The 13,164-nt window shown below is 43.2% G+C and overlaps 2 protein-coding genes across 2 annotated transcripts in view; both read right to left on the reverse strand.

Moving 5' to 3' along the window:
- LOC139558565 (thrombospondin-3b-like) overlaps positions 1–8,356 on the reverse strand; it is a 34,906-nt gene extending 26,550 nt beyond the window's left edge. Inside the window, exons 1-3 of the mRNA XM_071373754.1 lie at positions 8,074–8,356; positions 4,261–4,467; positions 2,963–3,216 (exon numbers count right to left, since the gene is read on the reverse strand). Of these exons, the coding sequence (XP_071229855.1) occupies positions 2,963–3,216; positions 4,261–4,467; positions 8,074–8,158 (546 nt within the window). The 5' untranslated portion in view covers positions 8,159–8,356. The remainder of the gene's footprint in view (positions 1–2,962; positions 3,217–4,260; positions 4,468–8,073) is intronic.
- Positions 8,357–10,299: 1,943 nt separating this feature from the next.
- The window catches only part of mtx1b (metaxin 1b), a 33,633-nt gene continuing 30,768 nt past the window's right edge, over positions 10,300–13,164 (reverse strand). The window contains exons 5-8 of the mRNA XM_071373755.1: positions 12,390–12,572; positions 11,599–11,675; positions 11,331–11,488; positions 10,300–10,961 (exon numbers count right to left, since the gene is read on the reverse strand). Coding sequence (XP_071229856.1) covers positions 10,738–10,961; positions 11,331–11,488; positions 11,599–11,675; positions 12,390–12,572 — 642 coding nt within the window. The 3' untranslated portion in view covers positions 10,300–10,737. The remainder of the gene's footprint in view (positions 10,962–11,330; positions 11,489–11,598; positions 11,676–12,389; positions 12,573–13,164) is intronic.

The raw sequence follows: 13,164 nt of genomic DNA on the forward strand, positions 1-13,164 counted from the left end.
AGTGTGCCCTCTCATTTTAGATATTTCCTTCTACAATTTCCCCCTCCTCCTTCCTGCTCTCTCTTTCATCCATCCTGACAGGGTGTGGCATCTATCAGTCAGATAGTCACACATGCAAACAGCACCACAGGGTTACAGATAACTACAGAGTTCTCCATATAAGCGTCAGTATGAGCCATAGAAATGTAGCTGATAGATAGGATGTGCAGCTCTAGTCCATGTTATTCAATTTTTTTGATGAAAAGTTACTTATAAAATAGTAGACATTTGACAGTTCACTCAACTTACGTACATACCCCAACCAGAAGCCATGGATTACAGGCAGCACTGAGCTAAAGCCTAGAGCTGCCACTTTCAAGGAGCTGGACTCTAACCCTGAACCTTACAAGAAATCCCGCTATTCCCTCCGATGAACCATCAAACAGGCAAAGCATCAATACAGGACTAAGATCGAGTCATACTACACCGGCTCTGACGTTCGTCAGATGTGGCATGGCTTGCAAACCATTACAGACTACAAAGGGAAGCACAGCCGAGAGCTGCCCAGTGAAACGAGCCTACCAGACGAGCTAAACTACTTCTATGCTCGCTTCGAGGCAAATAACTCTGAAACATGCATGAGAGCACCAGCTGTTCCGGAAGACTGTGTGATCATGCTCTCCGCAGCCGATGTGAGTAAGACCTTTAAAGAGGTCAACATTCACAAGGCCGCAGGGCCAGACGGATTACCAGGACGGGTACTACGAGCATGCACTGACCAACTGGCAAGTATCTTCGCTGACATTTTCAACCTCTCCTTGTCCGAGTCTGTAATACCAACATGCTTTAAGCAGACCACTATAGACCCGTAGCACTCACGTCTGTAGCCATGAAGTGCTTTGAAAAACTGGTCATGGCTCACTACAACACCATCATCCCAGAAACCCTAGACCCACTCCAATTTGCATACCGCCCCAACGGATCCACAGATGATGCAATCACTATTGCACTCCACACTGCACTTTCTCACCTGGACAAAAGGAACACCTATGTGAGAATGCTATTCATTGACTACTGCTCAGCGTTAAACACTATAGTGCCCTCAAAGCTCATCAATAAGCTAAGGACCCTGGGACTAAACACCTCCCTCTGCAACTGGATCCTGGACTTCCTGACGGGCCGCCCCCAGGTGGTAAGGGTAGGTAACAACACATCCGCCACACTGATCCTCATCACAGGGGCCCCTCAGAGATCCGTGCTCAGTCCCCTCCTGTACTCGCTGTTCACTCACGACTCCAACACCATCATTAAATTTGCCGATGACACAACAGTAGTAGGCCTGATCACGGACAATGACGAGACAGCCTATAGGAAGGAGGTCAGAGACCTGGCCGTGTGGTGCCAGGACAACAACCTCTCTCTCAACGTGATCAAAACAAAGGAGATGATTGTGGACTACAGGAAAAGAAGGACCGAGCACGCCCCCATTCTCATCGACGGGGCTGCAGTGGAGCAGGTTGAGAGCTTCAAGTTCCTTGGTGTTCACATCGCCAATAAACTAACATGGTCCAAGCACACCAAGACAGTCGTGAAAGGGCACGACAAAACCTATTCCCCATCAGGAGACTGAAAAGATTTGGCATGGGTCCTCAGATCATCAAAAGGTTCTACAGCTGCACCATCCTGATTGGTTGCATCACTGCCTGGTATGGCAACTGCTCGGCCTCTGACCACAAGGCACTACAGAGGGTAGTGTGAACGGCCCAGTACATCACTGGGGTCAAGCTTCCTGCCATCCAGGACCTCTATACCAGGCGGTGTCAGAGGAAGGCCCTAAAATTTTTCGAAGACTCCAGCCACCCTAGTCATAGACTGTTCTCTCTGCTACCGCACGGCAAGCAGTACCGGAGTGCCAAGTCTAGGTCCAAGAGGATTCTAACAGCTTCTACCCCCAAGCCATAAGACTCCTGAACATCTTGTCAATGGCTACCCAGACTATTTGCAGTGCCCCCCCCCCCCCCCCCCTTTTTACACCACTGCTACTCTCTGTTGTCATCTATGCATAGTCACTTTAATAACTCTACCTACATGTACATACTACCTCAGCTAACCCGTGCCCCCGCACATTGACTCTGTATCGGTACCCCCCTGTATATAATATCGCTAATGTTATTTTACTGCTGCTCTTTAATTACTTGTTACTTTTATCTCTTATTCTTATCCGTATTTTTTTTAAACTGCATTGTTGGTTAGGGGCTCGTAAGTAAGAATTTCACTGTAAGGTTTCACTGTACCTGTTGTTTTCATCGCATGTGACTAATAAAATAAAATTTTATTTGATAACTAATATCTACGACATCTTATTAGCCATGCAAAATCTAGGTAATTTGCTTAAGTGGCATAGATGTCAGTTGTGGATAGAAGATTAGGCATGTAAAACAACCATACATGAGCAACACTATTAAAATGAGGAATTCATTGTAGTCAGGCTGGGTTTGTGTTTCATGTACTGTATGGCCTAATTACCTAATTAGGTGATTTGTATGGGGACCTGGAATACACCCTGTATTTGCTTTGGTCTTATAAAAGCTTATCTGTCAGACTCCTGCCAACTACATACAAGTAGTGTAGTACAAATTATTGAGTTAGGAAGTATGATTAGAGACTTTGAGTCTGAGAACATGCTCTAAAATGTGCTCTGAATAAATAGAGGTAGACTAAGCAATATGACATCATAATTTTGCAGCCCTGACACCTTCTGCTTCACAAAAACTATTAGCTCTTCCCAATTTTTGCACTCCCTTGAGGCACACGTGCCCACATTGGGAAGACTCAATTGTGGAAGCCATAGGGCAGATTTAAATGTTGTTGTTGATTTCTGTAAGCAGGATGCCCCACTGTGTATGATGATATCTTATTGCTAAGTCTACCTTTAACTTCAGTCTAGGTCTGTTCGGAACTTATTAAAGTTGTGTTTCATCACCTGTAGCCTGGCATAGGCCTTCTGCCCGTTGCGTATCTCCACAGACTCTGCCTCGGCTGGGAGCTGGACCATGGATGGCAGGACCTGTGCTGAGTCAGCCAATCGGCAGTTGACATAGAGTTCCATGTGGAGGTGGTTTCGTTGGAGCCCACCCACACGGAGGATGAGTGACTGGGTGCGTCCATCGGAGAGGCCGGGGTTCTGGAGGTTCACTGTGTGGAGTTTACCATCCTCGCGTACGTAGCGCACCAGAACTGAGAAACAGAGAGGATTCTAAGATCAGGTCATCTCTTGTGGACAGATCTACGTAAACATAACTGGTACCATAGAATCTGTCGGGAAGGAATGGGATGCGTTGGATAACGAGCAGCAGTAGTTCCTGTGTTTGGATTTTTCATCACTGGTTATTTGGACAAATCTCAATTTCATAGGTGTTAGCATCTTTCAAATTACAGAAGGGAAGGGGACATTCAGTCCATAGCCCGCAATCTCTCTTGGACAGATTCTCGTGAAAAGATGAAACGGCGATAATCTAGTAGTTCCTGGTTTGGAGTTTTAGACGTTGATTATTTGAACGAATCAGGTTTGGATGAAGTCGGTGCTTAAACTGGTGGGGTGATTTTCAAGCCTGTGTACGGATGATAAACGCTTTCCACTAGATTCCACAGCCAGAATTGTCTCTATGATAAAAATTTATACAAATAAAATAAAAAACGTTTTTTGCCCAAGATAAACACAAGTGAAATTAGCGGAAGGGAGGGGTTTAGCCAAGAGTTTCCATTTGCGAGGGAGAAGACTTCGCTTCGTAAGGTAATCACAATTGTTAATGGCATTCCCCCAGAAAGTAAAACAGGACATTCCACACTTTCAGGGGAGAATTTTACTTCTAGGTAACCGATATTAACTTGCCTGTAATTTAGCAAAGAGAGGTGGAGATCCTCGTTCCGGTTCCGCTCCTCGTTGTAGCATCTCTTAATCCCTTCTCTTAAAATGTACTGTATGTACCCAGAACATAGAGATCAGGCAACCCTGAGCATCATTGAAGCTAGCCTACATACTGTAGAACAGTTTGTAGAACGAGAGCTCCATATGAAAAAACAACATACACAACATTCATTGTTTTGCAACTATCTTAGACGTATGGGTGTAGGGGCTAGGGGTCGATTGGGGAATCCCACTATTGGGATTGGGTGATTGTGTCTTAGTTATAGGCCATGAAGAGAATCAATTTAGGCTACACCAAAATATCTATCTACCACACTTCCCTCCCTATCCCCTCTACTGACAGTACACCCTACCTTTGTTGACCTTGCCCATGAGGGCCACCTCCAGGTACTTCCTGTTGTCGCCTTTGTTGTAGACTCCCAACAGCACTCCTCCCAGTTTGGGTGGCAGACGAAGAGTTGACACCAGGTAAAGGTCCGACACGAAGCCCAGAGCCCCCGACATCTTTCCCACCGCGGACGCACTCTGCCTGGCATCGTGCAGCTCCAGCATGTCAATCACTGAAAGATGGAGGGGTGGTGGTGAATTACATGGGTCCGGTTTGAATACTTTGGAAATGCCTCCTTAAAGTGTGCACGTGTGTAGGGTGTGAAAGGGAGGAGGGATGGATAGTGATGGAGAGGGTAGAGAAAGAGGGATATTGCAATAGAGAAAATAGGCATACACAAAAGAAAGAATGTCAAACAGATGACACAAAAAAGGAGATATCGGATGGAGTAAGAGTGAAAGAGAAAAGATGAATGAATAGACAAATGGGGATTCATCCTTTTTGCGTTTACTGCCACTTTGGAGGGTTTATTGAGAATTTATAAGCCAGACACAAACTCAACGCCTCGTCTTCTTTCTGTTCTGCCACAAAATAAACACTATCACTGAAAAGACCAGCCTTTGCTGTCACTGTTGGTGGCAGAATTTATGTCTGTCATTAAACTTGGTGCTGCTGGAATCTTTTCTTTATGAGACGTCTCTACATTTATGGTGAATTTCGGTGGTGTTATAATGGTAAGTTATTGGCCATGGTTGGCAATGGCGACTGACGTGGGGCTGCAATATACAGTATGTTCCTTCGCTTAAAAAAAACGGTTTCTTATATTTGTCTATGAAGATATTGGAAACACTTTGAGAGGTTGGAAATACTGTAGGGAGAAAAACATGGAGTGCAGATGACAGGAAAAGTCTTAAAATGCTTGTAACCATCATAAGTTGCAAATGTGTGCAGCAACAGAACGCAGACAAAAAATGTCATGTGTAACATTCTCAACTGTTGTAACAAGTATGTTCAAGGCCTAGTTAAGAGTTAATTTATCCTATGAGCATTTTGCTTGACCTCTCGTCCAGGTGAGTGAGTGAGAGAAAGAGAGAGACGAAAGAGATGACAGACGTTTCAGATTAGACATACCAGCCTCTCTCTAATCGTTCTCGTGTCTCCCTAGTGGCTGCCCATTCAGCAATCTGACTAAAGCCAGACATCAGGGGTGCCTCTAACCACCAATTCTCCCCTTGCAGACGCCCGTCTCTGTATACCTTCCTCCCTTATAATACAAGCCCAGGATTTGTTCAGTCTGAATTATGTTGAATATAAACCTGGACCTAATGTGTGACCAACTGCATCCGAACCCAGTTCTCTTGCACGCCAGAAGATTAGCCAACTCAGCTAAAACCTTCATGTGTCAGGCAGTTACAGTACTCATCTCTTCATGGTTTACCAAATCACCCGTTAGTAATGAACCTAATGCCTAGGCTTTAGCTTAGCGGGTTAATACAGTATTGTGGTGTGCAGGAGACCCGGGTTCAAACCAATAATGTATATAAACCCAGGATTGCTGATGCTATGTATTGGCCAATGAGAGGATTTGAAGCAACCGGTTGGCAATATTGGCAGTTATTGCTTCAGAAGAAGCAGTCCTCGATAGGAATGAATGGAATTCTACAGTATTTCATTTAAATGTTTCAAGAACAAAATTACATGTATTTCAGTATTTTTTTGTGGTAGTGGGGGCAGTAACATAAAAAAATGCAAAAAATTGTACTTTAAGGATTTATTTTATGTTTAGCTCACATATAATTTAAAAGTATGCATTAAAATGTATGTAATATAATAAATATAGCAAAAATAAATGTAGACATTAATAAATGCATTTGTATGGCTTCCAAAATATTTTTTACAGTGGTGGTGGAGTGCCATGTTGGAGGCTTGAAAACAGCGCCCCCTGTCAGTCATAGAGTGTATATATAAATCATTGGTTCGAACCCAGTTGGTCACATCAGCACCCCAGGCATTCCATGGCATCTTATTCCATTGTCACACAATGCTAACTCCTCTTGTTGGTCACCTTTGCTTTCAATCAATTTTTCTCACTCTCTACCTTGGTCTCCACCCCATCTCAACTGCTGCGTTGCTTATTGGTTAGTTCTACCTTGGTCTCCTCCCCATCTCAACTGCTGCGTTGCTTGTTGGTTAGTTCTACCTTGGTCTCCTCCCCATCTCAACTGCTGCGTTGCTTGTTGGTTAGTTCTACCTTGGTCTCCTCCCCATCTCAACTGCTGCGTTGCTTGTTGGTTAGTTCTACCTTGGTCTCCTCCCCATCTCAACTGCTGCGTTGCTTGTTGGTTAGTTCTACTTGGTCTCCTTTTTATTTTCTTTGATGATCTTCCTCCAAGTCCTTACCATCTCACACTCATTCTCTCTTCAGTCTTCTCCCATTCTCTCTCACTTCAGATATTCCCTCTGACACATGGCTGAAAGTCAAAGCTGCAAGAATTGAAGGGGGTAGAGCTCAACATCATTGGAAGTCCCGTGAGTCTGTCCTGGCTTGCAAAAACAAAGCTCTCTGCATTTGATATCGCCCTTAACAAAGTTCTTTTTTAAAAATTTTATCAGCCTCCACTGTTTGATCGAATCCGAAAGGTCTCCTTCTGGACACCCTCTTCTTTCCTCTATCCCCAACTTTCAGAACACTCTATTAAATCACTTGTAAACTTGGGATGGGCTTGTTCAGTAGACCAGAACACTGACCACAGCAGATAGAAATGCACCATATAGAACAGATTCACAATTGTATAGGTGACGAGTGAGTCCAGTCTATATAATTCCTATCTGCACCATTCTGAATGTTCAGTCCCACTTAAAGCAGCCCTAGTGAATGAAAAGTCAGAGCAGCAAAGAATTTGTGAGGTGATCCTTCTCTTTAAAGGGACTGTTGTATGGGCCAGTAACCATTAGTAATCTGTGTAATGGACAGGTGTAATTAGAATCTCTCTTTCTCGCTCTCCCTAAGTTGTAGTTGACATGCCTTGAGCTGACAGCCATTCGACCGCTGCACCATCGTTGTAGGCATGTTCCTGTGAAAACCTATTGATGCCCATCATCTGTTTGGCCCCATTGCACCATATGGTTCAGCAAACACCTTCATCTGGGAGGCGGACCCATCAGTGAGTGTTCATTGTTTCACTGGTTGAATCTTATTACTATCTTAAACTGCATTTAGCAGGACATCTGGTCATCTCTATTGTATAGAGACTGCAGCCATTGTATGCAGAATTAAGAAGGAAAAGAGTAGGCTAGAGATGTTTACCGTTTCAAGTTTAGGAGCTCTTTATAAAGTAAATGTATGCTTAATATGTAATTTATTTTTCTGATGGCATTGCAATGTAATGATAGAGATTATGTAATACGCAGCCACAAATATAAGGAAGTTAGAAGGGGGGATTCTGGCAGGGGGGAGATTTTCGGCACAACACGCAAAAACAAAAAAAGTCCTTCAATTTGCATGACCTCAAATGTTGAAGAGGTGGTGGGCGATGGCAAGCATTCCACAAGAGCGCACATTTCGCGTTTGCCACATAAGTGTCTATTTGGTCTATTTTTAATACACTCGAGTCTATAGTGGTTAAATTGAACATAGCCTAATCAGAATGCCTCAACACCGCGAAAGTGAATTTGATAGGAATTACCATAATAATCATTAACCTTTTTACTATTTTACATATAAGTTGTGGCATACAGCCAGTGAACGATGCAGTGGCTTCACTTACAATGCAAGTTTACAAGTTTTACTAACATCAGAATACTATTTTGTGAAATCATGCGTTATAGTTTTCATTACCTTGCATTTCTGAAGCCCTGGTCAAGCCCAAGAGAACCGCCGCGCTCGCAAGCAGCAAACTTAGCACAAACCTCACCATATCCATCCTCAAGGCACAAGGTTAATAAACGTTACCTAAATAATATAATGTATAACTTTTCAACTGTGACTACACCGAAGTAACGAAACGTGAGTGGGAGTGTGTGAAGAACACTCCTCGACAGGCACGCTGACCAGCGCGGGTGGAGTTGTCAAGGAGTTAAGGCTCGCACAGTCGCGCTCTCCACGCAGGTCAGCGGGTCTCGCTCGTGATCCGCGCAGCTTGGGGGTGTGCTGCGCCGAACACTTTCCGCATCTCCCAAATGAGAAACATGAGCTGGTCTGCGAGATACTACAGACAGTGAACATGGCAATTGCCTCTGTGCGCTCCCTGTCTCCAGCTTGCATACTGATAAACTGAAAATTATTCAAAATAAATGAAAAACAAATATCACTTCTTACTGTACATGAATTGCAATCACACAATTAATGTTTCATTTTGGTGCAATGATTCCGTTTAATTTGTGTGCATACATACGATTTGCTTAATTGAGCTGGTAAATAAGGGATATTCATTTAATAATAGCACCATTTTATTAAAAAGCATCCCACAGGATCTAATTGACAATCCTACTAGACCAGGTCCAAACAGACAAATTTGACAACATTTGGAATGACCTGCCAGAAGCTTTGAGAATTATCTTATGTATTTATGAAAACTTGTTTTTTGGTTCAAGTACCACTGCTGAGATTATGTCATGGCACTGGGCTTTTGCCTTCAAGTTATAGTTTTCTTTCTTTTCTGAAATGTGGTTGTAGATTGATTATTGAGACTGTTTAAACTAAAGAACAATTAGTGTGATTTCATCCATATGTTATGTCTCATTGGCAATGTTTTGGCCTACATTGTACACAATGACAACACACAGGTCAAAAGATTAATGCGGAGACAAAACATATGGTGAAAATAATATCTCCCTCCTTGTAGTAGTTGCCTGAAGTGTAGCTCATAGAACACACAAACATTGTCAGTTGGAGCCATTTTTCAGCATATTATTGAGTATGTATTTATGCATTTCACTGTTTATATGCTTCAGTTCAACCTCAGCGTAAGAACCAGGGCGTGTTCAGGAGGGTGTAACATAACATAACATTCAGATAGGTATATATTGTCTCCACAAAGCATTTCTAACAAAAATATAAAACACAGCATGCAACAATTTCAAAGATTTTACAGTTACAGTTCATATGAGGAAATCAGTCAATTTAAATGAATTCACTAGGACCTAAATCTATAGATTTCACATGACTGGGAATACAGATATAATACATATATATATATCTGTTGGTCACAGATACCTAAAAAAAATGGGCCTAAGGATCTCATCACTGTATTTCTGTGCATTCAAATTGCCATTGAGAAAATGCAATTGTGTTCGTTGTCCATAGCTTAGCCTGCCCATATCCTAACCCCACTGCCACCATGGGGTACCTGGTACACGACGTTGACATCAGCAAACCGCTCGCCCACACAACGTCATACTATCTGCCCAGTACAGTTGAAACCGGGATTCATTTGTGAAGAGCCTACTTCTCCATAGGCTATCAAAGGTGAGCATTTGCCTGCTGAAGTCGGTTTCGACACTGAACTGCAGTCAGGTCAAGACCCTGGTGAGAACGACGAGCACGCAGATGAGCTTCCCTGAGATGGTTTCTGACAGTTTGTGCAGAAATTCTTCGGTTTTCCAAACCCCCAGTTTCATCAGCTGTCTAATGAAGCCCTTTTGTGGGGAAAAACAAAATTCTGATTGGCTGGGCTATGCCCTCCCAGGCCCACCCATGGCTGTGCCCCTTCCCAGGCATTTGAAATCATAGATTAGGCGCTAATCAAATTATTTCAATTTACTGATTTCTTTATATGAACTGTAACTCAGTAAAATCTTTGAAATTGTATCATGTTGTGTTTATATTTTTGTTCAGTGTATAAATGTGTTTTTTCCCATTGTGACAGAAACCTTCTCTGTGTAAACCTAAAGTGTGTCTCCTTCCCCTTCTTGGAAAGATCAAGCAATTTAAATAACAACTTCCAGTTAATATATCTGCTGTACTGTATAATTCTGTCTATGTTTTCCATTGTGATTTTAGGGGTATGGTAACATATTTGAAGCTTGGAGAAACTGGCAAACATACAACAAACACCTTGTGACAGATGGTTCAGCATTTTTACTTTTAATGACCTGAAATCAAGTCAAAATTCTGTTTGTGTAAGTGAAACCTGACAAAACATTTCAGAAAGTGTCTCAACCCTCATAACCTCTACCTGAAAGAAAGAAACCTGAAAAAAGGAAAGGCATACCATTCTTGAATTAAATTAAAGCGTTCTTGAAGATTCTGAGACAAGAAAAGGTATGCCTTCCTGGGATGTCGAGAAAACAAAAATCAAGCACCAAAAACAGAGACTGCATAACTAGGCATGTTTGTGGATGCCTAGAAGTGGTTTGAACTGACAGAGGATTATTGAGATTTTTGAGGAACGTAATTCCTGTCCCTCTATTCTCCGTCAATATGCACAGAATAAGTCAGAGAGCGTCCATTTTCCCCTCACAACATCTCCTTCTACCTGGTCCTACACCGAGACAGTACTGCTCATTCCTCTTCCTCTTCCTCGCCTCCCTCTTCGATGTGGCCGTGTCCCACTAGCGCTGCCTGCGGTCGGATGTGCTGGATGCTGACGATCCCCATCAAAATGGCGTAGCCCAGCATCGAGCCCATGGCGAACAGGACCGACAGGATTTGCTTGCGTCGTTTATGGGGCTCGCTGTCAAAGTCACTACTGTCCGAATGGACTGACACCTTGCGAATGGGTGGCTCTAAAACAGAGAAGAAAAAAACAGGATGAGAGTCAAAGAGCAGAAAGCATGTCTCTGCACACAGTGGATCTAACATTTTAGCAATAGATTCTCAATACAGTTAGAGCTTTCAGTGTTTTGGAATTGAGTATCAGACTGCTAGACTAGGCACTCAAGATCAGCATTTTTAAACCCTGGTTCTCGAGTATCCCAAACAGTACAACTTTTTTGTTGTAGCCACGGACAAGCACACCTGAATAAACCAGTCAACCAATCATCCACTTGACTATTTGAATCAGGTGTGTTTGTCCTGTGCTACAACAAATGTGTGTACGGTTGGGGGTACTGCTCAAGGACCGGAGTTGAGAAATAATACTCCGGGGAACTTACCTCCGCCCTCTGAGGGGAAATAGAGGATGAGGATGTTGGTGCAGTAGTGCCGCAGGTTGTCCAGGGAGTTGAGGTGTTGCTGGAGTTTCCCATTGGGCAGCTTCACCTTCAGCAGGGGGGCTAGGTGACCAAACACATAGGCATCCAAAGAGGATGGGCTGTGGAGACAATCCACAAATGGCAGTATACACACACTCATATGAAAGACAGTGTGGCAAACGTGTTATACACGCAATTTGTTTGCAGTTTGCACACAGCAGCCACTTACGAATCCCCGAAGAAGAACTTGTGTGAGCCCAGCCGTTGAGAGAGCAGGGTCATGCACTCTAGCGCATCATGGTAGAGCTGTGGAGAAGATGCAAAGCCCCCAGACAAGCATCAGCATGGGCACACAGAGGCATTCACAGCCTGAACAGCTGTATCTGCATTCATGAAAAAGGTAGTCAGTGAGCAAGTGCACATGGGGCTTATTTATGAACCATCCTTCAACGAACCCAGAACATTGTTGTGTGCACAGTTAAACCAGGGATGGGCAACTCTGCCAAGGACCGGAGTTGCCCATCCAGAGTTAGAGTAAATAAAGTATAGCATAAAAAAACAATACCCCCTTTACCATGGAGATAAACCGCCTGTCCCAATTACCATGTGTTGTGAAAACACAGACTGTTTTGGCTTCTTGGGATTGCTATGAACTACCCTCTCCATGTCAGTGTACCAAAGAGCCAATTCAAGGTCCTCTCTCTAGTAATAGCTAGCTGCCATTTTTAATGATAATAGTCCTTCCATAGACTTGACCGTATAACCCCTAATTTATGCCCTGCGGTGATACTCGTTTTTCACCTCCTTCTCAAGACCCTCTTTCATCACTCCCCTCCATCTCTTCATTCTCACCGTCTGAATAAACTCTTTGTTCCTCTCTTCTGCATCACCCTCTTCTTCACCTTCTATCTCATCCCTTCACCTGCTACCTGCCCATTTGCAGAATCCCATTGTGTCAATTCACACTCTCTTATCTTCTTTCATAATATGTCTTTCTCACCCTCAACCGTTCCTCCTCACCTCCTTCTCCAGCTGCTCCCCAGGCTCCAGTGTGGGGTCTCCCCTCACCAGCCTCAGCCTTTCCAGTTGCTGGTTGTGAATGCGGTTGGGCAGCAGGAAGTTGAGTGGGAAGGGGATGTTCTCGGCGTACCAGCGCCGTGTCACGTCCACATAGTTTTTTGAGTCCACCCATTGTGTGTAGATCTGAGGAGGGAGATGGAGAGAGACAGAGAAAGGCAGGGACAGACACATACAGTGCCTTCAGAAAGTATTCATACCCCTGGACTTTTTTAGCCTGAATTTAAATATAATTGTTTTGTTACTGGCCTACACACAATAACCCATAATGTCAAAGTAAAATCAATTAAAATATTATTATTTTTTAAATTAAACAAATTATCTAACAATGAAAAGCTGAAACATATTGAGTCAATAAGTATTCAACCCCTTTCTTATGGCAAGCCTAAATAAGTTCAGGAGTAAAAATGTGATTAACAAGTCACATAATAAGTTGCATGGACTCACTATGTGCAATAATAGTGTTTAACATGATTTGTGAATGACTACCTCATCTCTGTAACCCACACATACAATTATCATCACTCAGTTGAGCAGTGAATTTCAAACACAGATTCAACCACAAAGACCAGGAAGGTTTTCCAATGCCTCTCAAAGAAGGGCACCTATTGGTAGATGGGTACAAATAAAAAAAGCAAACATTGAACAGCCCTTTGAGCATGGTGAAGTAATTTATGATAGTTTGGATGGTGTATCAATACACCCAGTCTCTACGAAG

Source organism: Salvelinus alpinus, chromosome 29 (assembly GCF_045679555.1).
Source record: "Salvelinus alpinus chromosome 29, SLU_Salpinus.1, whole genome shotgun sequence".
Lineage (NCBI taxonomy): Eukaryota > Metazoa > Chordata > Actinopteri > Salmoniformes > Salmonidae > Salvelinus > Salvelinus alpinus.